Source organism: Microtus ochrogaster, chromosome 10 (genome assembly GCF_000317375.1).
Source record: "Microtus ochrogaster isolate Prairie Vole_2 chromosome 10, MicOch1.0, whole genome shotgun sequence".
In the NCBI taxonomy this organism is placed as follows: Eukaryota; Metazoa; Chordata; class Mammalia; order Rodentia; family Cricetidae; genus Microtus; species Microtus ochrogaster.
In genome coordinates this window covers 83,985,074-84,010,479 of record NC_022016.1, presented here as the reverse complement: position 1 = coordinate 84,010,479, position 25,406 = coordinate 83,985,074, and the positions used below count along the sequence as shown (strand labels likewise).

At 54.8% G+C, this 25,406-nt stretch overlaps 2 protein-coding genes across 5 annotated transcripts in view; one reads left to right on the top strand and one right to left on the bottom strand.

Moving 5' to 3' along the window:
* Positions 1 to 8,318, top strand: part of Casz1 (castor zinc finger 1) — a 52,142-nt gene extending 43,824 nt beyond the window's left edge. Inside the window, exons 16-19 of the mRNA XM_005353708.2 lie at positions 267 to 438; positions 2,089 to 2,240; positions 2,352 to 2,493; positions 4,877 to 8,318. Coding sequence (XP_005353765.1) covers positions 267 to 438; positions 2,089 to 2,240; positions 2,352 to 2,493; positions 4,877 to 5,964 — 1,554 coding nt within the window. The 3' untranslated portion in view covers positions 5,965 to 8,318. The remainder of the gene's footprint in view (positions 1 to 266; positions 439 to 2,088; positions 2,241 to 2,351; positions 2,494 to 4,876) is intronic.
* A 5,740-nt stretch (positions 8,319 to 14,058) lies between these two features.
* Pex14 (peroxisomal biogenesis factor 14) overlaps positions 14,059 to 25,406 on the bottom strand; it is a 137,451-nt gene continuing 126,103 nt past the window's right edge. For 3 of the 4 annotated variants that reach the window (XM_005353707.2, XM_026782205.1, XM_026782204.1), the window contains 5 exons: positions 24,518 to 24,603; positions 21,150 to 21,252; positions 19,888 to 19,985; positions 16,930 to 17,021; positions 14,059 to 15,303 (listed from right to left, as the gene is read on the bottom strand). In XM_005353707.2, coding sequence (XP_005353764.1) covers positions 14,850 to 15,303; positions 16,930 to 17,021; positions 19,888 to 19,985; positions 21,150 to 21,252; positions 24,518 to 24,603 — 833 coding nt within the window. In that variant the 3' untranslated portion in view covers positions 14,059 to 14,849. The remainder of the gene's footprint in view (positions 15,304 to 16,929; positions 17,022 to 19,887; positions 19,986 to 21,149; positions 21,253 to 24,517; positions 24,604 to 25,406) is intronic. The other variant, XM_026782206.1, reaches the window with a different exon arrangement.

Here is a 25,406-nt window from a genome sequence, read left to right as displayed (position 1 = left end):
CTGGGCTGCCTGTGTAGTCACAGGTAAGGTCCAAGTGTGCACCAAAGTTATGATAGCTTAGTGATGCCTGCCTAGGTCTGGGCATATACAGAGAGAGGAGTGCTGGGGTTGATTAGTGATGTCTGTCTAGGTCTGGTCGTACAGGGACGAACTTGAAAGTAGATTAGTCTGCTCTAGGTGTGGCATTAGCAAAGAATCCCAAGGTCACCAGGTAGGATGCTTTAAAGAAGTCTGCCCAGTCTCACGCACCCCTTGCTTCCCCGTAGCACTGCGAGTTCCGGATGCGAGGACACTACCACTGCCTCCGGACGGGCTGCTACTTTGTCACCAACATTACCACCAAGCTTCCCTGGCATATAAAGAAGCACGAGAAAGCGGAGCGGCGGGCGGCCAATGGGTTCAAATACTTCACCAAACGTGAGGAATGCGGAAGACCAGGTACCTGAGGCCAGGGCTGCCAGGGACTTCCAGCAGGTAGCACTGCGGCTGCGAAGCCTGGGTCCTGGTAGCCCGGGCCATCTTCCCGGGTACTCATTTCTGCCACCACCACCACCTGCAACCCTTGGTCTAGGAGAGAGATCACAGATGCAGTAGGCCAGGGGCTGTCAAACTGGCTGTGAAGCCTGGGAGCCCAGACATCCCAGCAAGAGGATGAGGGTGGCTCCAAGGACTGGCCCCTCCCAGCACCCTGGGCCGCACCCCTGGCATCCAGGGCTTGGCTGTTCTTGGTTTCCTTTCCTTTGGCAGCGTGGACAGGGAAGACTGTAGCGGTCCTAGAAGCTCTTTAATTTGAGGGCTTTGTCCAGAGTAGGCTGAGTCTGTTCATTTGTTCATTTATTAAAGGTATTTATTTGTTTGTTTATTTATAGATTTTGGTTTTTTAACACAGAGTTTCTCTGTATAACAGCCCTAGCTGTCTTGGAACTCATTTTGTAGACCAGACTGGCTTTGAACTCATAGAGATCCGCCTGCCTCTGCCTCCCGAGTGATGGGATTAAAGGCGTGCGCCACCACCGCCTGGCTATATTTTTTTAAAAGCACTTAGCATGTGCTTGCAATTGGTGTCAGAAACCTTTGTCAGGTATACTATGAGCCCCGCTAGAGTACACGGTGAGCAGAAGAACTAGAGGCTCCTGGTGTTTCTGAGTTGGTAACAGGTGTCTCTGGAGCAGGTTTTCCTGCTCAACTCACTGGCCCAAGGCACGGGCGGGAGGGGGTGCCTCAGGGAGGAGCCCAGGCCTGCAGGTAGAGGGCGGAGCCTACCCTCAAGCCTCAGGAAGGGCCAAAGTCTCTGGAGCTTTAGCTATGGTTGTAGGACAGGCTTGTAGCAGGAGACCAGAAGCTGGAAGGTGGAGTGGCAGGCTGGCCGGGGTGGCGTCTACAGGCCAAGCCTCTTCTGATCCTGTGGTCATGGTAGCAAGACCTCTGTAGGGGAAGGGGAGACACTCCAAGTTAATAACCCTTTCTGTCAAGAATTAGTCCAGGAAGGGCTCATGGCGCGAAGAGGGCTAGTGACCCCAGCGGCCTCTGCTGTGCTGGGCTCAGCCTACAGCTGTCCGGGGTTCTGTACTTGCCTGTATTTACTCAACTTTTGGTGTTTTTGGTAGTAGCTGAAGCCAAACAAAGCTGGGAAATGACATAAGACACCTGGCCAGCCTGGTGCCATGACAACGGGCAGGCCCTCACCTGCCCTTTGTTGATGCCATTTCGGTCCTGCTTGCTCTATTTGTTCTCACCTAGAGCAAAGCAGAAGTGGAGGGTGGAGGCAGGGTGGAGGCCGGCTGACCTAAACAAGGTCTGCCCCAGAGAAGGGTGAGGGCGGGTGACAAAGGTCCCCGGCCCTGGAGCTGTGGCCTCTCAGTGAAGAGGGTGTGGGACTAGGGCAAGCTGGTCACGTGCCCCCATGCAAGCCAGAAGGGAGGCCAGGGGTCAGATAGCCCGGCAGACTTGGGCTTCCTGGGATGAACTGAATGCAGGTATTCCCTTAGAGAAAGTACATTTCCCCCCAATACCATCTACCCACGAACCACAGCACCCCTGGACCCACACTCTCCTGGGAGGCTCACGCTGCTGTGACTCCATCCGCAGGCTGCAAGTACAACCAAGTGAATAGCCACTTCCACTGCATCCGGGAAGGCTGCCAGTTCTCCTTCCTCCTCAAGCACCAGATGACTTCGCACGCCCGCAAACACATGCGGAGGATGCTGGGGAAGAACTTCGACCGTGTGCCCCCGTCCCAGGTGAGAGAGCCTAGGCCACGTGGCTCGACTGTCCTTGTTAGCAGGTGCGGGGCTGTACTGCCCCAAAGAACCTGTGGGCCACTTTCTTAGGGCCCCTTCACTTCCTTCCAGGGTCCCCCAAGTCTGATGGATGCTGAAACAGACGAGGGCATGGATTATACAGGCTGTAGCCCCGGTGCTGCCTCTTCCGAGTCCTCTACCATGGACCGCAGCTGCTCCAGCACCCCCGTGGGCAATGAGAGCACCGCGGCAGGTGAGTGGTGGGCATGGCTTCTGCCAGCTGGGCCCCTGCTTCCCAGGCCCAGCTCTGCTGAGTCCTTCTTGGGACAGAAGGTTGATAGTCAGATGGCCTCCAAGGAGGACAAGATGGTGTGCAGAACGGCTGGCCTATACAACAGTGGTCATTGAGGCCCCTCCCGCCATTCTGCCCACCTCCCTGCTGCCTTCCCTCCAGGTCACTTCAGTTCCCCCAGAGAGGGACTAGGGCTTGTCCCGTTAGCCCCGGAGAGAGCAGCATAGGCCCTGCGCCAGCCTTCCTACTGGCCTCAGTCCAGCCTCATCCAGAACCCGGGGGCCCCTGAGAGGCTCCTGCCTCCTGACCCTGTCCTCAACAAGGTCCTCCCTGGACACCTGGTGCCTGCACTGCACCTACCAGTCTCTGTCCTCCGCCCCCCTCTTTTGTCCCAGCTCTCTGCTCATCTGTCCACGTATTTCCATACTGCACCGCTGGAGCCATCGGGTTTCTCATTTGGGTTCTTTTTGTTTGTTCTTTGTTTTGTTTTGTTTTTCTGCTTCTCTCCACCCTCTCCAGGCTGCCCGGTTCCTCCTCCTCCTCCTCTTCCTCCTCCTGTTCCGTCTGGTGACGAGGCCGCTCGTGGGGCTGCACCGCCCCCCCTGACTCCATCCTTTCCTTCGGCTGTGCTCCGGCCACCCCTCCCTCCCCTCCCATGCCTCTTCTCTCCGTCCTGTCTGTCATACTCTCTGCTCAGTACCACCCTCGGAGCCAGCCGGGCCCTGGGCCACCCCATCAGCAGCCCGCCCATCACTGCCATTCCAACTCCAGTAAAAAGTGACGCCCCCCTAGTTCAGGATGCTGCAGGTAACTCATCCATGCCTTCTTGCCAGTGTCTGTCACCCCAGCTCATCCTCAAGGCTAGGATCCAGGACTGGATCCTTTTCTGTGATGAGCAGAACCAAGGACAGGGCCACCCCACACCCCTAACAGCAACCACCTCAGAGAACAGATTGCCGCTGCCAGGGTCCTTTCTGGGTGACCTGTTAGGTCCTTGTCCTCCTTGGCCCTGTGAGGGTCAGAGCCTGCTGCTGTTCCCAGTTTGCTTGGGAGCTTCTCAGGTCCAGAGAGCTCTGCTGGCTTGAGCCTCCTCCCTCTCCTGAAGCTGGACAGGGAGAAGGAACCTATGGGGCCTCCAGGCTCACTCAGTGCTTAGTGGTGGACAGCCCTTGCCATCCCAGCCCCATATCCAGTGCCCTCGTGGGAATGTGTGCTTGCCCTGTCCCTTGGGTGGACATCACCCTAGGTCCCCAGCCCATCCACTCCTGCTTCACCTTATAAGCCCAGGTGTGGTGGTGACCCTGAGCAGGACACAGTGAATCCAGCCCCCTGAAAGCTCTGTTGCCAGCATAATCAGGCAGAGCCCCGTGACAGTGCTCTGTCCCCCACAGATTTCTGGACCTGAGCTGCTCCCTTGCCCCCTGTCTGGATACCCCTACTCCATCCCGGCCCTTGGTTTCTCTTCATTCGCTAAGGCTGGGTGATTGGACCTTCTTTTCAGTATACTATTGCAGAATGTTGAAGACTGGTTGGTAGCCAGGCATCCTGGGAAGGCTCAGGGAGGAAGATGCCTCCTGCGGAACGAGTGAAGGAAGATCAAGAGAAGCCAGCAGCAGATTTTCTGAGTCCCGAGACGCAGGCTAGGACCATAGTGGCTTTCAGAGAGCCAAGCTCCAGAGTTCAGGCCTCAGGAAGGCAGTAGAGTCTTCTTGGGATTTTCCGGGTCCCTTAGGTCAAGCAGGAAGCTCCAAAACCTTAAAGAAACTTGTGGTATCAAGGAAAAGAAAACTTCTGGTATCTAGGATCAAGGAGTTACAGGCCCACAAGGCTCTGGGGCCCTCAGCATCGCTGCTTCCAGGAGGCAAATCCTCCTGCACAGACAGGCAGGCAGCCGGAGACTGGGTAGCTGGCAGGAAGAGAGCTGGCCTGTCCCTCATTAGAGGCAGGCATATGATGGCGTCCTGGCCTGGGTCCAACTTGGGTAATTACACTCTGCCGACCTAGATTCCCCGCTTCCCCTCCAGCCTCAATTAGCACTGGGATGTGTCCTCACTTCCCACCCAAACTGGCCAGGAAGCAGCCACCACATCCCGGGATGCCTGTGTGGTCATCCTGCAGACCTAGAAGACAGGGGAAGCCTGGGACTCCCTGCTGCTCCCAAGGGGGCTGTGGGAGAGGCTCCCAGCCAGGGGAAAGCCAGGGTGTTGCTCCTAAGCGGTGTCTGCTGGCCACCATGCCAGGATCAGGGGCCCTGTGTGGGTGTGACCCTGGGAATGGTGCCCACGTGGGCCCTGCTGCCAAAAGGGCACCCCTTCCACGCTGACCTCTCTCTGCCCCTCCCTAGGGAACACCATCTCCATGCCGACAGCCTCAGGGGCCAAAAAGCGCTTTTGGATCATCGAGGACATGTCTCCTTTTGGCAAGCGGAGGAAGACAGCCTCCTCTCGCAAAATGTTGGACGAGGGCATGATGCTGGAGGGTTTCCGGCGCTTCGACCTCTACGAGGACTGCAAGGACACGGCCTGCCAGTTCTCGCTCAAGGTCACCCACTACCACTGCACCCGGGAGAACTGCGGCTACAAGTTCTGCGGGCGCACGCACATGTACAAGCACGCCCAGCACCATGACCGCGTGGACAACCTGGTGCTGGACGACTTCAAGCGCTTTAAGGCCACGCTCAGCTGCCACTTCGCTGACTGCCCGTTCTCGGGCACCAGCACGCACTTCCACTGCCTGCGCTGCCGCTTCCGCTGCACCGACAGCACCAAGGTCACCGCGCACCGCAAGCACCACGGCAAACAGGACGTGATCAGCGCCGCCGGCTTCTGCCAGTTCAGCTCCAGCGCCGACTGCGCAGTGCCCGACTGCAAGTACAAGCTCAAGTGCTCGCACTTCCACTGCACCTACCCGGGCTGCCGCCACACCGTGGTGGGTATGTCGCAGATGGACTCGCACAAGCGCAAGCACGAGAAGCAGGAGCGAGGGGAGCCTCCTGCAGCCTCGCCCGGTGCGCCCGTCAACCTGGACGGCTCTCTCACGCTGGCCGCCGAGCCGGGCTCGCTGCTCTTCCTGCAGACAGCGGCAGCGGGCCTGGGCCTCCTGGGAGACACAGGGGACCCCGGCCCGCCTGCCACCGTCCCCGGGCCTCGCGACGGCCCTGCTGCGCCCGCCCCCGCCGCCTCTGCCACCATCACCGCAGGGGAGTCCTCTCAGGAGGACGATGAGGAGGAGCTGGAGCTGCCCGAGGAGGAGGCCGAGGACGACGACGAGGATGACGATGAAGAGGACGACGATGACGACGAGGAAGACGATGATGAGGACGAGGACCTGCGTACCGACTCGGAGGAGTCGCTGCCCGAGGCTGCAGGCGAGCGGACCCCGCTGGCGGCCCTAGGTGGCCCCGGCCCGGCGCCCACCGCCACATCACCCTAGCCGCCACGCCACTCCAGTCCCCTCTGGAACTGCTCTGTATGTGAACCCCTGTGTACAGACCCCGCTGGGCCGCCCCAGGGAGGGAGGCGCCCTGGCCCCGCTGGTGCTTCCGGACCCTCGAGTCCGTCTCAGGGCAGAGGCGGGGACCCCTCTGGTGCTCCGGGCCGCCCGCACCCTCCCGGCCCGCCCAAGCGGGTGTTCAGGGAATAGCAGGTGCTGTGTCCGGGTGGCAGCGATGACCTGCGCTCCTCTCGGTGCCCACACGTGAGGTCCTTGTTTGCTCAGGGGCTGCCCGCGGGGGTCACCGGTTGCGGGGCAGCAGGCACCTGTAGCATCTGGCAGAGCCCCCCCCCCCCAATGCAGCTAAGACCTCCCCCTGACTCGGGGGAGAGCGGGCCGAAGACGGTCAGCATCAGCACGGGTCACACTACAGGGACATGGAGGGAATCTCATGGAATCAGCAACGCAACGAGGCGGCATCCCCGCCCCCGAGCTGTGGTCCGGTCTGGTGATGCTCAGGCCCAAGCCCACCCTCCAGCAAATCGAGGCTGTGGTCCGAAGCAGGCACAGCTAGTGGGGGCCTGGAGGCGAGGGTCTCAGCCACTTTGGTGCAAACAGGAAGGATACGACTGGTTTTGGCTTTAATAATCAAAATGGGGAAAAATAACCAAGAAAGTTGTACAGTATTTTTCCTGTAAAGGTTATTATTCTACATAGAACAAAAAGAGAAGAAAAAAATTAACAGTGCAGGTGGGTGCAAGGAAGCTGAGCCCCGCCTCCAGACCAGCCCTGGGATTGGGGACTTGAGTGCAATTTCTCCTAGGAATTGTTTAGCATTTATTTTAGAGGCCTCAGTTGGAGGCTTTGTCGTCACACTAGCACTGATGGGGGCTGCGTGATTCCAACTTTTAACTTGAATTTTGTAGAGACAAGAAAAAAACCGACTATTCTCTTGATACAAGTTTGTAGCTAATTGAACATTGAGGGTTTTTCTGTTGGTTATGCGTGTGGCTTTATAGGGCTTTTTCTTTTTCTTGTTCCAGTTTTGTTTTATTATTTTGGTTGGGAGGCTGATACAGCCCACCCAGATTGGTTCCTTTTCCAAAGTCCCCCTTCCTGGAGGCAATAAGGCCGTCTAGGCTGAGCACAGGGCTCACCTGCAGGCACACGGCCTGCAGCCAGCAGCTGCTCCAGTCCCTGGTAGGAGCAGGCTGCCTGAGGCCAAGCTTGTGGTGTGAACCTGTGCACTCCAATCCCTGGCCAGTGTCAGGGTGGAATCCAGCAAGCAGTGGAGGGGCGAAGCTGCCACCAGGAAGCCCCCTCCCACGGGCATCTTCGGGTGGGGGAGCTTGCCCAAATGGGACAGTGGTTTTCTTAATCTGACTCTAAGTGTGTGTGTGTGTGTGTTTGTGTGCGCGTGCGTGCGTGTCCCCTCTTGGCTGCCCACAGCCAGAAAGCCAGGACCACCGGAACTGGAGAGGGAGCAGGGAGGCACAGCGGTGAGAGGAGAGAGTACCCAATCCAACAGGAAACACGTTGATTTCTAAACAGCCCCCGCCACAGCCTCCGTGCTGAGCCGAGAGTTCGCCCAGAGTCTGACCTGCCACAGGACCCTGCCTCTGTGGAAGGAGTTTTGTAAAGGAAAAAAAAAAAAAAAACAACAAAATAAAGAAACAATTTTCAATGTAGCAAAATCAAACAAAAAATTTAAAAAGGAAAAAAAAAAAGAAAGACAAGAAGACGCGGAGTGCGAAGTCTAGCCTTTGTAAACTTCATATTGCACACTAGGACTACAAGCCATTGCTAGCTCATTTTGAATTTTAATGTGTAATTTTTGTTTTATTTTTCTTTCTGTGAGGAAAACGATGCCTGATCCACCAATGCTCTTTTTAATGTTTTATAACTATGTATGTGTATATATATAAATATAAAAGTAATATGTATGCACATATGTGTGTATATATCTATATGTATATACATATATAGATATATAGAGATATATAGAGAGGTTTTGAGACAAAAATGCAGACCGTGAAAGCGAACTGAGCAGCGCGTGCCCTGATTACTTGAATCTGGTCTCCTCGGCACCTGGTTATTAAGAACTGAATATTTTTCCACTTGAATTTAGTGCTATTAGAAATTTAATATATGTGTTTTATTTATTTGATTTTTTTTGCATGACTGATGCAAGGTTTGACATTTTCACTCAATAAAAACTGGAAAAAAATTCGTCACGTTATCTTTTATTTTTAAAATGATGCCCGAGTGGCTGGCCATGACTCAAATGTGTGGGGTGGCACGAACACAGCCCGGCTCTGAGTGCCCAGGGAGAGGGGGAGGGACCTGACCACTCTGAAGCCCAGCAGGTCAGAGGTTGGGGACTAGACTAGTTTTGCCTCTGGGTATAGAGCTAGATACTATTTGCTAGGGAGAGACGATGGGGCTGGGACTCAGGCCTTGCTCAGCTGAAGAAGACAGGCTCCTCCCCTCAGCTCCACCTGAACCCCACCTGAGGCTCAGAGGCTCAGGAGCCAATCCTTAGAAAGGCCACCTGGCAGTGAAGCCTCCCCAGGCCTCACCCTCTGGCCAACCCTCTTGTGTATTTTCTGGGACTACAGGACTGCCACTTGGCAAGGCAATCCCTCAGCTCCTTCCTTCTTCCTGCAGGGACCTGCCCAGTCTGGGAACAGCACGTACCCGGATCCAATCCGGATACTGGCGAGGCTCCTGCTTGGAGCACATGGTGGCAGATTCAGAGACTAGGGTCATGGGTCTGCAGCCTTCAGACCGAGGTCTAAGCTGCTGGCCCTGGTGGCACTAGGGCTGAAGGATGCCTTTGGAAGCGAAGTCAGGCTTCTGCCCATCTGGGTGAAAGTACAGGTGCCTGGCAGCTCCCACAGTTCACGTGGCCTCAGTTCACCTCACCACTTCCAACCAGGGACCCACAGGACCTGCCTCTCAGCTCTGTCATCATCTGAATCACGCCGGCCCCCTTCAGAGCTGATCTCCAAGTGGCCAGAGCTGCCCAAGGCCTCAGGGGAAAAGACATGGAGAGCCCACCCTGGTCTTCCCTCCTGAGCACCATCATACTGCCTTGCCACACTCCTGCCACAGGGCACATCATGTCACTTTCCCAAGGGTCTCACAGAGCTGAACCTTGTAGCAAGCTTCAGCCGCTGGGGGTCTAGGGACCAGAGCAAGCGCAGCCTCACCCACTGGAGCCAGGCCGGGTGTGCTTCTCACCACACAGCCTCTGCAGGCCAGCACGGAGCGCCCTTCCCTTTCTGTTTTGCTCCTGGAACTCAGCCCACAAGCGATTTACATAAATATGTTTGTAACAGACATGAAAATAGAGACTTTTTTTGGTCTTATTAAAATGTTCAAGTTGGAACTCGCCTGTTGTTTGTGGATATCTCGATTCTGTTAAATAAAACAGTGGCTAATTTATGGGATAAAACACAAGTTCAACAAATTAAAACCATCATTGGAGCTTCACAGGCCCTGGTGGGCTGTGCTGCCTCCTGTGGGGCCTGCGGGGAGGCAGAGAGCCAAGTCTCGAGCTCAGCGGGTGATAGGCGGGTGTGTGGTGTCTTTCTGGACACAGCTTGGTAGTCATCAGGGCAGGGCTCAAGGAGTGGAGTCAGTTTCTGAGGTAGACTCATGGGGTCCAGAGGAGGGGGTTCACTAATCTTGACTGGCCCCCCAAAACATCCCTTCATCTCCTGCCCCTGGGCTTTCTGGGCACGGACAGACCTTGGCAGATCCATACCCAGTGGATGGTGGAACCAGCTTTCTAGCCACCTTTGGGCAATGCCCAGGGAAAGGCACCAGGTGTGCCCCCAGAGAATGACTTGCTGTCCCTGACGGGCCAAGAACCACACACAGCCTTGCATCTGGTACCTGAGCCCACTTAGATGGGGTTCTAGCCCTACCCCTAGAGTTGGGAGGGGAGCTAGCTGCTGTGGGTGGCACCACACCTCAGGGCCCATGATGTTCCCTGTTGGATTTGGCACAAAATGCTGTAAACCATGTTATGTCCTGGGCCTTAATTCGCTGAGGGGTGTGATGCTTTAGCACCCAAACTGGGGCAAATTCAAGAGTTTGTAACCTCGAGGAATGAGTTTGAAACAGCTGTGTGGGCCTGCAGGGGATCTCAATGGATGCTTTCCTTCCCAGACAGGGCTGGCCAGAGGGCTCTGGCAATGGGACCAGCGGCTAGTGCGGGCCTTGCCCCCAGCTCAGCGGGAATGCACAGTACTAAGGCAGTGTCCTCCCTCTAAGTGGTACATTCAGGCCACTGGGGACACAGGTGTCCGTCATGAGAGGTGGTCCCAGCTCTGCAGGTGTTTAGCCCAGAGCCAGGACACAGGGATGAGCGTTCTGCTGCCTAAGGACAGGTCGGGCCTCTAAGAAGCAAGGCCCCCAGAGTGCTGGGGACCTTACAGAGATAACAGGGCCACCTGGGCCTTCATTTCTGACAAGAGCTACCACAGCCTGGAGGCAAGCTGACAGACAGTGACTTCCAGGATGTGGCGGGCAGCTGCTTGGCCTCTGGGAGAGCATGCCACTAAAGGGAGACCCCGCTTCCCCACCAAGGAACTTTACCCGGCCCTACCTGCCTCAAATCGTCCAGCCCTTAGCTTTGCCTGAGTCTCTGGAGGCCAAATGCTGTACTCTGGAGAGGATGTCAGGATCGGGGCGACAGGCTAGCCAGCACACACATCTGAGGTACCACAGATTTAGAGTCACAGTCCACAGAAACCACAGTCCGAGGGGGCTGGAGCGATGGCTGAACTGGTAAAGCACCTGTCCTGTAAGTACAAAGGCCCACGCTTGGCTCCTAGAACCCGTGCAGAAATGCTGGCATGGCGGCACATGCCGGGAAGGTAGCGACTGGCGGGTCCCCCAGGCTCATGGCCAGTCAAGCCCGACAGCGGCAGGCCAATGAGAGATGTCTCAAAGGTGGTGGACAGTATTCCTAAGAATGACAGCAGAGGCTGTCTCTGGCCTCCGCGTGCATATCCACATGTGTGAAAACACACATAAAAACCAAAGTGCAATTGAACCAGAAGCAGTCAGAGCTCGCAGTCCAGCGGCCATAGCAAAGGAAGTGGCCCCATGCCAGCGCGCCATGCTGCCGTGAGGGGAGTCTGGACACTAGTGTGTTATGGGAATTTCCCACTTAACTTTTCAACAAGGGCAGGCTTGCTGACTGTACTGTAAGTCGAGGAGCAGCTGCATCTAAAGCCACACGCCTCCTACTCTATTTGGGTTTTCTTTATTCTTTGAGGGTCTCTCCAGAGTCTGGAACTCTTGGGCTGCTGAAGCTTCCTGGGTAGCTGGGACTGGAGGCATGAGCTACCAGACCTAACATCCCTGTTCCTTTAAAGTCTTCCCAGGCCTCACCGTAGAGCAAGGACAGACTCCAGGCATCTCCTTATAAAGCGGCAATAAACCCACCCTCTCCTGGGTGGATGCGGACTCTGAGGCCTCCTGGGAATATGAACTATAGTTTGTTCATCTTTCAGGTAAATCCACCCGAGAGGCAGGCCCAACTCTCAAACTCGTTTCTGATGAGGAGCCGCAGGGTTTGACCTGAGATTGGATTGTGCAGGCAGGGGTGTGGAAACAGCAGGCCCCCTGTGGCCGTATGTAATGTGTTCAATGGCACAGGCATGCCACCTCATGTAGAGACCCTGAGGTATCAGCTAACATGCCTCCCTTAGCCACTTGGCCAGACAGGATAGGTCTGGATGAGAAAGACCTGTGCCATGCCAGGAGCAGGTTGAGGAGAGTAGCCAGGCTCCACCTGCCAAAAGGCCAGTGAGGCCTGGGCTTCATGCCCAGGGAGTACTCCACGTGAGTGGGACCTCCCTGGTGCCTTCTGCTCTGGTGTCCCACCGAACTGTTTAGACCAAGCATGCTCCTGAGAGTGACTACAGATTGCCTCCTTCCCAGAGCAGGTGCAGGGCAGTGCCCAGGAGCGGCCTGGCTGAAACCCCCAAAAGCTAGTGCCTTCTCAAGCCTGGATGGGCCCAAGTGAGCAGTGGGTATGAGGGCCCCAAAGGACAATCACAGACCCTTTTCCTATCAATGGGCAAGTCGCTCAGCATGAGGACTAACAGGAAATCCTACAAACATTAAGTGACAACTCAGTTGTCCAGGCAGAAGGTCCCTCTATCCCCTCCCAAGACACGAGTTTTTCCTGAATACATACATACATACATACATACATACATATATATATATATATATATATATATATATATATATATATATATGTACATATACTACGAGAAGCCCAACATTTTGGGGTACAAACTTAGTAGTCCCCGGGCACTTCTTTCCCCACCAACCATGCCTGGGATGCCTGATGCAGACCCACAAGCTCCAACGATGCTCCCCCACGCCCAGCACCCTCCTCCCTGGGTGGCAACTTCCACCGTCCTTTCTATCCTGCCCAAGGTAGTTGCAATGAGTCAGCCGGCATGGGGGAGGCCAGAGTCTGAGGGGAGCTCATGCAGGGGGGTCAAGACAGCTGGGCACGGCCTCCGAGCACTGGGGTTCGTCCTCTCCCAAACGACACTTTATAAAAAGACATCGTAATTGAGTTTAATAATGTACTCCCTTCCAGAAAGGGCCTGACAGGCGCTGCCTGCTGCTCACTTCTGCCCCATTCCAAATATTTTTACCTTATTTGGATGAAATGCATTATTTTTCTAATGAAAGGCTTTTTTCAAAGGGCCGTTTCCCCCGTCCAGCAGCCGCCTTTATTAGGCAGCCCTCACACAGTTTGGGGAGGGGCTTTTCTCTCCCTGAAGTCACGCCAGACTCTGTCCTCCAAAGCTGAAGCCAGGTTTCTGTCCCTTCTCTTCTGAGCGTGAGCCTAGCCCCCCCCAACCTGGTAACACCCCCAGGTGGGGAAAATGCAGGGGCGAAGAGGGACAGAGGACTCTCAGAGTATTGGGGGGTGGCGGAGGCTGCCAAAGCCCCTGCTCTGACTTCATTTCGGTCCCAGGGTATCTGCCCTTCTAGTCTGTTTGGTTCCCTTTGGGGGAACCTCAGAAGGTACCAACAGTACAAATGCTTACTAAACCAAAGAGGATTGTGATCGCACAGCAACAATGTTCCCAGGGTCCAGGGTCCCATTCACTAGAGGGACATGACCCAGCCCTCTGACGGCCCAGCTCAGTCTACCCACCTGCCTCTTGACACTAGGCCTCCTTGGGGTTCCTGGGAGAACAAGGTCCCCCAGCCATGCTGGAATGTGGTCCCCAGGAGTGAAGGAACATGGCTTCGTCAGGGACATGAGAAGAGGAATGACTGCAGAGCACGTTTTCCAGAGCTCTGCTGCTATCCAGGGACCAGGAGGCCGGAGATCCAGCCCAGAGGATTCATGTGGGGGGATAAAGGGGAGACCTGAGACAGAGACAGTACCGGGAGGTAGGCATCTGGGACAAAACAGCCGAAAGCCACACCCCTCAGCTACCCTCCTTTCCCAGAACAATGGGGAGCAGTGGCCTGCAAGGCCGCTGGAGGGACAGGTGCTTTGCTGTGTGGCTCTGCCTTCAGCAGTGGCCACTACTGGGCACGCTCCACTTCTCAGGCCCACACCCACGCAAGGCACACACGATAGGCTACTCTCCATGGCTCCAGGCCTGGCCAGACCCCAATGGAAGGAGTGGAGAGTGTCCCTTGGAGGATGCTCCTCCTGCCCCAGCTTTCTGGTCATAGCTCAGCACACTGTGAAGGTTAAAGGGAGACAGGGAGGGCTCGAGCGAGCAGGCGAGGGACTAGCAGAGCACAGACGGGCTCCTGGGGAATGTGCATCCATTTAAGGAAGGCAGCTCATCCCGCAGCAGCAGGTCTATATACAGTAACGAGTCCCTTCCTTCCTGCTCTCGGGAATGTCGCCCTCCACAGACACCAGCACAAGGAAGGAGCCCCTCCAGTCCTGGGTGAGCGGCTCTGACAGGTCCCTGGGAGTCCTTGTCCCTCGGGGCCCTACTCTGGTGGTCACCTGATGGAGCTTTAACTGAGACTCACCTCAGAGACGCAGGTGCTAGCAGATGAGGTCAGAGCCAGGAGTTAAATATGGCAACTCATATTTATTACAATTATGTACAGTCATATCTTATATTCTGAAATCTATACATGATCACATAAATGAACATGTGTTTCTCGGTGGGAAGAGCAGACGTGGCTGTTGGTCAGGAAGGCCCTGCTGCCTGGCTCCACTGCAGGAGGGAGAAGCACGCTCACCACCGAGTAGCCAAACCATAACACAGCAAGCGAGGATGCTCTTGTGTAGTATACAGGACAACAGGGCAGGTGGGCTGGGGACAGGTGCCCAAGGGCAGCATCTGTCCGCCAGGACCTGGCTGTGGGGAGGCTGGGTCCTGGTAGGCCCACAAATAAAGGGCAGGTCCAGGGCTCTGGCTTTTGGAACAGGCAAAGAAAAAACCACAGGCCAGCCAGGGCTCAGTGGGAGACAGCAAGACCAAGGGGGGCATAGTTCTCCCTGCACGAAGGTGACAGGAGGCAGGAGATGCCATGCACGGTGTCAGGTAGTCAAGATACTCAGAGGACACACCTGGACAAGACACCTGTCCAGGAGGGGTTCAGCAGGGGCTTGAGCACAAGGCTCCTGAGTCCTCTGCCCGGCTGTGAAAAGCCAGAGCCACCAGGGCCAAGGCTAGGGCTGAGGCCGGGGGAGGTGTCTGGGAGGCTGGTGAACAGAGATGCAACCCCACACTGCTGCATCTGAGGACAGCCCCATCCCTGCTTGGGTTGCTGGCCACCCTCATGGAGGCAGAGCCACGACTCATGCCCACCTGCCACTGATGTCCTGGGTCGCTGGAAAGGCGGGCTAGCAAGTGCCAGCCCTAGTCTCGCTCACTCTCATTGCTGGCACCCTCTGGCCGCCGCAGCTTCTCTACCTGTTCATTGATCTGCCCGTCCCCGCCCCGTCGGTCCTCCCTCTGTACCCCGAGGACATCCTCCTCATCCACATGGCTCACATCGTCGTCCTCATCCTCCTCGTCCTCCTTGTCCTCCCTCTTCTCCTCCTCACCCTGCACCTCCATCCTCACCTGGCCTTTGACATCTACCACCCCCTCACCCTCTTCCTGGGGGCCCAGCAGGTGGTATGTGGCTGTGGAGCCCTCAGGGCTGTGGCTCTCCTTCCCAGGAGAGGATGACGTGGATTCATTGCTGACTGGGGAGATGTCACTGCTGCTGTGGTGGTTCACGGCTGCAGGGCTGGAGGGTGACGGAGACTTCACTGGGATCTGCCAGGAGGGGATCTTCGGGGCTGATGGGGAGGGAGGGAACTGCCTCCTGGCAGTGGAAGAAGAAAAAAAGGAAGTAGGCAGAGGTTGGTGATAGATCACTTCAGGCTCCAGAGTCACACACTCCCTTGATCCCTGATCCCCGAAGGCTTGGGGATGGGAACAGTTCTTCCAGGGCCACAAAGCAGGGGACTTGAGGTCTCATTAGTCAAGCTGGATACCGGAAGTGCCCTGTGCTAACACTGTCCTAATGCAGCCTCACACCACCTCAGGGCAGGACCTACCTGCCTTGGCAGCTGCTGGTCTACCAGCTGGAGGTGCAACACACTCTGGGGCCTGCCCCACCCTATGCAACACTGTCCCTGTTCCACTTCTGTGGCTACACAGGGACAAACAGGAAGCCAAAGAGCCCAAGACTGGGAACACAGGAACGCTGGTTAGTGCGGTCATCATTTCAGCACAAGGCAGCAGTGGGGAACCCTGGCCACTGGTCAGGGCGCAGAGGCATTAAGAGCAAAAGGTGACCTTAGAACCCTCTGCTGGAAACCTGGGAGCCCAAGGAGAAGCCAGCTCTCCTTCCAGGCCCGGACCAGCAGCCTGCCCAGAGTGATGCCCGAACCAGGACATATCTGAAGTCAGGTCAGCGTGGTCATGGCTCAGAAATGGAGCTCTATGACAGTCTTGTTTCTGCAAAGGCTGGGAGGACAGCCTGCTCCTGTCCAGGGCTGTGCCATCTTCCAGCATCAGCTGCAGAGTCAGCCTCTGACCCAGAGCCCACCCGGTGGCAGCACTCATCAGCATATAAACGCACTAAGAAACTCTGTCTGTCGTTTTCTTGGCTTGAGTGTCACCCGTGGCTGCATGTGTCCCTTAGTCACACAGTCACCTCTCTGCTAAGTTTGGAAAGCCAAAGACTTCTAAGAACAACCTGCCTGCCCTGCCTGGATTGCCCATATCTGCTGTAGAGATCCATGTCTGTCCGTCCATCTGTCCTGTGCCACCCACCCCCCAAAAATTGTGATTTAGGAGGCTTTAGGAAGCACAGTCCTCCAGTTTGGGCTCATCACGGCACTCCTTACCCCATCCTTGCACCCCTATAAAGCCCACATTGGGTGTCATGATCTTGTTTCTGGCCAAGCAGACACACACATGTCCAGGCCCAGCCTGCTAGGGCACACTCAGGCAGACTGACTGCTCACTCCGGCTTCCTGGGCATTGCCCTTCAAGTTTTCGAACTGGGCACTCCCCAATCAGGGCTGCCCTAAGAACAATGTGCTGCTGCTACAGGGGGCACCCGGAAGCTTCGTGGGGGCAGTGCTTATTCTGCTGACTCTGATTCTGCAAGCTCTCACTCCCTGCAGCCTAGGGGGTGTTGTCGAGACAAGGCTGCCTAGAGAGGTGCAATGCTCAGGAAGGAGTGGCCGCCTCCAGGTGCCCTGTGTCAGTCAAGTTCCCTGCTCTCTGCCTCAGTGCCGTCCTTCTCGATTGGTTTCTAATGCGACGCTGTGGACACTGTCCTCCTGAAGTGGGAGGGCCTCTTGGGAGGGGAGGCAGGATCTTCATCTTCCAGCTAAGTGAGGGTCCTGTCCCGCCCATGACTGCTGGGCCAGCCCACAAGTCACATCCCCACCAGGTTGACCCTGGACAAGACTGAGCCCCAAGCGTCCCCTCCTACCGATTCAGAAGAAGCCCTTTCAAGGAGTTGATTTCCGACTTGAGCTCATTGATGTTCTGGGACTCCAGGATCCAGTTGGTTGACGTGGTGGCCTAAAAGTCAGAACACAGAGAACATGGGTCATAATGGTGCCTGTTGCCAGCCTGGGTCAGGTGTCGGGGACTTAGAAGGACCTGGATGGGCAGCAGCTGGAAGCCATTCTGTTCCCCACTCTATCACTGTCACACCTGCCCGTGACAACACCCTATAAACAGTCCCCAAACCCTGTCTGGGTATACAATGACGCTAAGATCACTGCATGTCCTGTAAAATAACACAACAAGCCCTATCCCTCCCACAGACACTGACATATTCATAGTGGCAGGTGACAGCGGAGGGGCTTTTGTAGCCATGAGAATCTTCCACTTCTGTCGAATACCTGAAACTTCCATTTAAACCACCACCCTGAAACCCAGTTCCCCCAGAAATCAGGGCTAACCAGTCAGGAGAGGCCATGGACAGAGCACAGCTGGAGAGAGACCACTGTCTGCAGTTCTGCCTTTAAGCAGGGCAAGATGGCAGCCTCACTGGTGCTACTGCAGTCTCCATGCTGCTCGGGATCTCTGCTCTGGCGATGACCTCGGGTCTCCAGGGCCTTCCCAGGGTCAACAAGGATGCCCCTAGCCAAACCCCACGCCATTCAATCTTATTTATTCTTTGGGACAAATCAAGGCTGAGTGGCGAGAAGGCCTCAACCTGGCCTCCAAAGGGCAGGGGTAGGGCACCTTCTTCCCACTAAACCTCAGCGAGTCGTGCTTTACAGTGTGAAGAGGAAGGGCCAGGCAGCGGTTCACATGTCAGGGCTGTGGATGGCCACGTGGTCTGTGTGGGCAGGCATGAGAGGCAGGAGGCTCTCAATTCACCAGACTCGCCCCAGGCTGCTGAAGGGACACCCCTGGATATGCCATGATTCCTGACAAGGTGGGGTACATTAGGCTAGCCTAGACAGCCCACTGGGCACACTTCTGCGGGAAGAAACCTCTCGGCTGCTGGTCTCAGAAAGGAAGACTGGGGGAATCTAGAGGGAGCAGGGAGCAGTCAATGTCTTCACATGCATCGCCATAGGGTCCGTACACCAGACCACAAGGCCTGGGAGCCACTGTTCTGGCTTCTGCGAGCCCTTGACAGCTACAGAAGCCCATTAACAAGGGAGCGATTTCCACTCACTGGCCACAGAGGACTCAGATTTCCAAACGCACATGGTGCCAGATGCCAGGATTTAGAAATAAAACCTGACATCTGGGGCTTTTTAGCCAGTCTCTTTAAAAAACAGTTGTAGCAAACTCGCAGGCTTCAGTTTTATGTAGGTTTTTAATTACTTAAAGCTCTTCTTTTCATTTTTTACAGTACTCCAGTAGGAGTTTGGAAGGCAGATATAAAAACTTACATTACAGCTGAGAAAACATAGCTTGAATCTTTGGTTTATGGGGTAAGAGGAGTTCGCACACACTGTGGGCCTGGGTGCCAGGCCAGAGCCCCACTTCGGCGAGGAGAACAGAGAAACGCTCTGCGGGGCAGGAGCTGTGACAACTGCAGACCCTCCCAGACCCCCAAGCCAGCCAGCCCCACCCTCTTAAAGTACAACACGTGGTCTTCATCTCGTGCTTAGGGCCTGAGAACACTTTTCCAATTTCCGGAATGGCTGCTGGCCACTGGCAGGCCACAGATCTGAATGATAACAGTCAAATGGGGGCACACGGCCTTCCTGCTTGCTTTACAGCTGCCTGGAGGAGACACACAGCCCAGCAGGGTAGCACCCAGTCACCTGAGCAGGAAGTGAGACAGCCTGTGTGTAAAATGGAATGGATGTTGGGAGAGGGCTCTTGGGAACCTTTCTCACAACAAGGACCCTGGGCTCCAGCACAAGTGTAAAGATGCTCAGTTTCCTGGATCTTCAGTCCAGCTGTGCAGTCTGCTCAGCACCCCTGGCAGCAGCTCGGGCGGGATCTTCCAGAGGGTCCCATGGACCCAGTAGATGCTGCCTCTCAGATCCTTCTAGCTAAGATCGGTGCTTCGGGGATGACACTTCACACCCAAAGCTGAGGACCTGAATCCTCGGCTCTGACTAGTACCAGACACCACTCTTAAGCACAGAAGACACACAACAAAGTAGATACTGTCCCAGCTCCATCTTACAAACAGACTCAGAACACATACGCAACTTTTTTTTGTTTTGTTTTGTTTTTCGAGACAGGGTTTCTCTGTGGTTTTGGAGCCTGTCCTTGAACTAGCTCTTGTAGACCAGGCTGGTCTCGAACTCACAGAGATCCGCCTGCCTCTGCCTCCCGAGTGCTGGGATTAAAGGCGTGCGTCACCACCGCCCGGCCCATATGCAACTTTTGCCTGTGGTCTAACAGCTGGCAAAGGGAAGAGTGAGGATTTTATCCAGACAGACTGACCCCCCAATCTGCTGTTGAGCAGACTGCTCCAGACCTAAGCAGCGAGGCATGGAAAGCACTTCAGTCAACCCTGGTTGGCTCTAATTCCTTTCAGATCATCTGACCCCATGGATTCTGGGCCCACTGCAAGGCTGAGCCCAGCACCTTCAGCAGAGTGGGAACTAGGAAACCGCCCGTGGTGCGCTTCTCTGTTGCCTGGACTTCTCCTTGGCCAGGCTGTGACCTACAGCCTGCCGGGGCACGCCTGCCATCAAAAGTCCAGCAGCAGAGGGTGGCTTTTCATTCCTGTTGTCAGGAGGTGGCACAAGAACAGGAATATCATTGTTGATGGTTAATGCTACACTGAGGCAGTGGTGCCCCGCTTCTTTAATGGAGGACAGCGTCAGCCTGAGGTGTCACCCATGACAGAAGATGACAGGCGGAGGACACTAGGCCCTCAGAAGACAGTAGACAGGTGGAGACCTTAGAGCTAAATGGAACAGACCTGGGCCTGGGGACCCAAGGGTCCAAAGATAAGTACCTTGGCAGCGGCCAGCTCATGGGCCAGCTCCTGGACCTTCTGCTGCTGCTGTCTCAGTAGCTCTTGGACAGAGGCCAGCGTTGTCTGTACCTGAGTCACTGGGGAAGAGAGCATTACATCTGGTAGTCAGTGCCCAAGGTTCCCTCCTCGCCCACAGACCTGCAAGCTGCCCGCCTCCCTGCTATGTGTAATTTATCTGTAGGCCCTGCCCCCACACCCAGATAATTTATCTGTGCCTGGGGTGATCCACCCGCACTGTGTGTAACCTCTGGTGTTTCTCCTTCATCTTTCCATTGTGTGCCTGTCCGTGGTCAACAGTACATCCGTCCAAAACCTCTCCCCTCTAATTACGCCTGGCTGTGACGTGCCTGGCTCTCTAGCTCCTGCCATGCTCCAATCATTCATCTCTCCGGACTCACAGTGGCCTTGGGGGCTTTAGGGTAGCTTCAGTCCCAGGAGGACTGAGACTCAGGTCTCTGCCATATCCAGGAATGGGAAAGTACAAGTCCCACCTGCGCTGGTTTTTCCGTTCTGTTCTGTCCCACTGAGGACTTGTCAAGGCCGCTCTACCATGTGACTACTACTATGTCCCTGCCTCCTAGGAGCAATGGCCCATGGGACAGACGAGTTAGAGAACTCCAGACAGCTCTGCACAGGTGCCAGTGAGGGGCTGACTCCTGCCTGGGACAGGTGACTCTTCTCCCTGCCTCAAGGTTTAAATGTGCAGCTTCCACTTAGTAACCAGTTCATAAAGGAGAAGAACCACCTCTGCCACAACAGGTCCCAGCTAATCTGGGCCATCACTGGGGCAGCAGGTACTGAGTGCCATCGGCATGGAGTCGATAACAGAGGAGGTGGCAGGGGTCCCGGGAGCCACAGTAATTACAGACTCTCTTGACCCTGCAACTGGATTCTTCGAGGGAAGGGGGAAATCACTGAAAACCCCCCTGAAAACCTCATAGAAGCAGAAATTAAAAATGAACTTTACAGCCCTTAGAAAGGCTGTCATTTTATTCCCCTTATTAATATTCTGAGGTTGGGAGCCTTTCCGCAAAAACATAATTAATTGAGGCCGCGCCGACAGTAAACAAGCAATTTCAAATTAAACCGAAATGACGGCGGCTTCATTTGCAAATGTGAACAGATTCTCAGAGCAGATAAATGAAGTCACCACAGAGTGGAGACGGAGGGAGAGGGAGGGGCCAAAAGGGGCTGCGTGAGGGGGCTTTGAGGGGTGACTTGATGGAGTCATTAATCTTTACCTGTCTGGGCCACGCTGCCACTCAGTTCGGAGAGACTCGCCGCCATCCTCTCCAGCTGCTTCCTGTCCTCTCGGCCTCCCAGGATGAGGGGCAGCAGGTACTTCTGCATGAAGGGACCAGGTGAGGAGGTGGCCACACCAACCTCTCAAATCCCACCACCCAGTTTGCCCTGATCTTCTGCGGGTCACTCCAGTCCAAACACACTCCATATTAGAAAAAAAGTGCTTGAGAAAGTTACGGGGCTGCTTACGGCCTCCTAAGAACTTCTGCGGGAACAAGGACAAAGACCAAAAGAAGGGGAGGAGGAGTCAGGGGTGCCTAGCACAGGCGGAGCCAGGTCTCTGAGCTGTCCCTTGTCCCTTTCACTTACTTTTCTTAGATATATATGTCTACGATGCTTGTAAATTCTACTTGAAAAGTTCTAAGGACTGCAGAGGGCTAGAGGACGGCCAGGCACTGGCCCCGTGGTGGGTGGCTCTGGGGGAGAGCAAAGCAGCTTTCACTGTTCCTTTCTGAATCTTTAACACCTGAACTCTGTGAATGAAACAAACGGCCTCACCCATCCAGGAACAGCATTAGATCTGCGTAATCACAAGGTTACTGGAGAAAGGGGGAAAATCAACAGCTTCTGGGGTGGTTATCTTCCACGGTGGGAATAAAGAGGGCACCTTGAACTCTTCTAAACAGCAGAAGGGGCTTTCTTCACGGGAAGCCAAAACAGTCTAGACCCTCCCAGAACTGAAAGACAGGCAGAGGAGAAACTGCACCAGGGACACAGGAAGCCAAGGCTGCTGACTGCGGGGCCACCAGGCAGGAACACCTACGACCAGCCTCCCCATCCTTTGGGAAAGAGGGGGGCACAGCTGGAAATCTGTAGGGAGTGGAACAAGGAAGTACAGGGGTTGGAGGTAGCAGTAGCAGGTGCTAGGAGAACAGATGGGAGAGCCTGTGCTTTGCCACCAAGCAGTTTGGGATCTGGAGACCTTCTGGCCCCCACTCTAGGGAGGCGAGGTCCATACCGATCTGAGAGGACACTGTTTCAGCCAAGCACACAAGCCTGGCAAGTGGTACCCAGAGAGAACTTAGATTTTCTGTTTATTTGGGTTCCAGACAGGAAAAACAGAGAGAATGTTCTCCATTATGGGTTCTGTACTAGGGAAGAAAAGCAAGTCTCATGGGGGTTTGTGGGAGAACTCATTTCAAGAGAAACTCCAAGTGAAGATCGCCACTTAGCATGTGCACAGAAGCCGTTTCTATTTTGCAAAGTGCTTTGCAGCCACAGTGTGAGTTATTACCCACAACCGAGCGGAACTCATCAACTCAGCCTGACGTTTCCTAAGTATAAAAGTCAAGACATTCTCAGTCGCACAACCAGCTACCCCCAATTCCTCGGGCCAGAGCCCCGTGAGCAGGGAGTGTTGCCACTGCTCTGGCTAAATCTCTGTGCCTATACAAGGCAAGACAGTCCCCCACTTTTTAAAAACTTAAAGAAAAGTACCAGAAGATGCTGAAGACGTTGTTGTGTCACCATTGTGACCAACACTTCAATGTTTCCTTTCTTTTTAAAGCAGGCTGGTGGCCAGAGCAGCACGGAAACAGGTGACAATCTCTGTGTCACATCTGAACCAAAGTGTCACACCTCCTGTTCTCTTGGAGGGTGGGGGGCAGGCGATGGGACAATCATGTGCTGTTCACAGGACACTCTGTGTTGGCGTCTGTCTGCAGCTGCAGCCAGCGACCTGAGAGGCTGCCCCATGCACACAAGGCAACACAGCAGCTCAGCAGCGGATGTCCCAAGCTTCTGAATTTCTGCACAGGAATTGCTATTCTGGCAACAGACACTACACTGAAGAGCTACTTTCTGCCACAACTCTGTCATTATCTATTCTATGAAGTCAAAAACTAAGAATCCAAGAATGGAAGGTTTACACACATTTCCTGTGCTAAAATCTACACTGCAAGCCTGGGAATTCAATAGGGTCCTTAAAAAAAAAAGTTGCCTTTTTTCCCCCAGCACTCAGGAGGCAGAGGCAGGTGGATCTCTGTGAGTTCAAGGCCAGTCTGGTCTCCACAGCTAATTCCAGGACTTCCTGGGCTAGCTAGAGAAACCCTGTCTTGAAAAACAAACAAACAAACAAACAAACAAAAAAGTCACCAAACCATGCTGGATTAGTGGGAGACCTCAGAAGAGAACAACATGGCTTCTCTCCAGGGTAAGCAAGCCTGGCTGTGGCCATCCTGGCTGTGCCTATTGTAGACTAGCTTCTCCCAATCAAGGCGGGGCCTTTCCACTGGTATCATGGGAGAAGATGTTTGTTCAGTGCCTTCAGCTCTGCTACGAGCATCAACTCTACGGTTGAGGGCTGGCTGACTCACAGGCTCAGGGAAAATCCCACGTTTATACAGATGCTACCACAATCCACAGAAAACAAGAAGTGGGCTCCCTGAGCTAGTTGTAAATACCAGGGTGGAATAAGGCCATCTAAGGGGCTTCCCACGAGCCAGCACCACTCCAGCACTGTCCCAAGACTGACTCCTGGGTAAAGTCTACAGATGCTGAAAGCCCTCACTCACAGCCAGAAGATACATCAATACACCTGACCTCCTAAGCAACATGGTGCTCCCGAACTACTTCACTGTGCCCAGAATACTTGCTGCAGAGGTTGGGCAAAACTGTCAAAAGCAAAGCCTCTCTCTGTTTCTTCACTGAGTATTGTGCCCAAAGTGGGAATACTGACATGGGTAGGCACACTTTCACACCACTGTGAAGTCAGATCATCTGGTTTAGTCCTGCCTTACAGACAAACCGCTACTCTGGGACAGAGTCAGGTTCAACACATACAGCTGGGCTCCAGAGTCCAAGCTCTTAACCACAAGGTTACTATGTCTCTCAAACATACTTCTCGGCCAGGCGGTGGTGGCGCACACCTTTAACCCCAGCACTTGGAGGCAGACAGGCAGATCTCTATGAGTTCAAGGCCAGCCTGGTCTGCAGAGTGAGTTCCAGGACAGTTAAACCTACACAGAGAAATTCTGTCTTGAAACCCCCGTCCCCTCCCCCCAAAATTTACATACTTCTCACTGGTAACAGGCGCTACTCTGAACACCCACCTGGCCTTTTAGCTCATGCTGTGGGGGTTGAGGGTGGGGGATGGGGTGGGGGTGATCCAGCACGGGAAGCTGGAGCAGCAGTGCCTGTGTGCCTTGTGTTTCACTTGCTGTACTGCCTGCTTCCACCACAGCCTCTGTGCTCTAGGGCAGAGCATCCACTGAGGTCAGTGCCTCTGTAAGTCAGGGGTCAGGAAAGATGGCTGAGCGCCAAAGGGTAGCAGGGCACAACACTCTGCTGCCCTTGGGAGGCAACTTACCTTGTAGAGCTGGTGAAAGCCAAATGCAATTCCAGCCATGATGATGGCCAAGGCACCATAATCTCGCCATCGGGAACCTCCGGGGCCTAGTCGTAGAAAAAACAAAAAGGAAGAAAGCTAGGTCTCCAGCACCCCTCCCTAGGAGTGGAGGAGTGGGAGTGTCTCAGTTGGCCGGCAAGTGAGACACACAGCTGTAGAAAGTAGCACGTGACCATCAGAACGTCTGTAAGGCTCTCCTCTCTTCTTCCCAGGCTCCCAGAACCATCTGCCTCACTTGAGATAGGAGTGACCTGACCCTGAGATGCCGAGGAGAGGTATCCAGCTGTGAGCTGAGCGTCCAGCCTTGAGTGCAGGTCAAAGGATCTTTGGCCTGGCCTATGAGGTCAAGGAACAAGGATCATTCTAGAGACTACACACCACACAGAGGGATAAACCAGGGCCCACAGTGACCTGGGCCTTCCTGCTCTGCTCATTCCTCAGGTTCTAAAGACACAAGTCTGCAAAGGACTAAGCAAAGCAACTTCTGAGGATGGTGAGGGACAGGGCCAAAGCCTGTGTCCTGGAGGCCAGTGTGTGGGGGGTGAGGAAGACAGGTCGGGGCCATCAGAGTACCAGCCCACAGCAGTGAGGTGGCAGTGAAGGACTTGGGAGAGGAAGTGCCACAATCACAACTCTGTTCTAGGAGAACACTGGGATAGCTCTGGGGAAAGCTAGAAGTAGGGGACATTTTTGCAAGGGCCGCGGAGGCGGAAATCGGCTAGATCAGAGGTCAAGGACATTTTAGAAGGAGAATTTGCCATTGTTTTGAGGAAGTGGACTGAGCATCCAGTCCTCACCTCATGCCAGGCTCCTGGCCATTTTTTTATTGTATTCTTCCTTTCTGCAACTA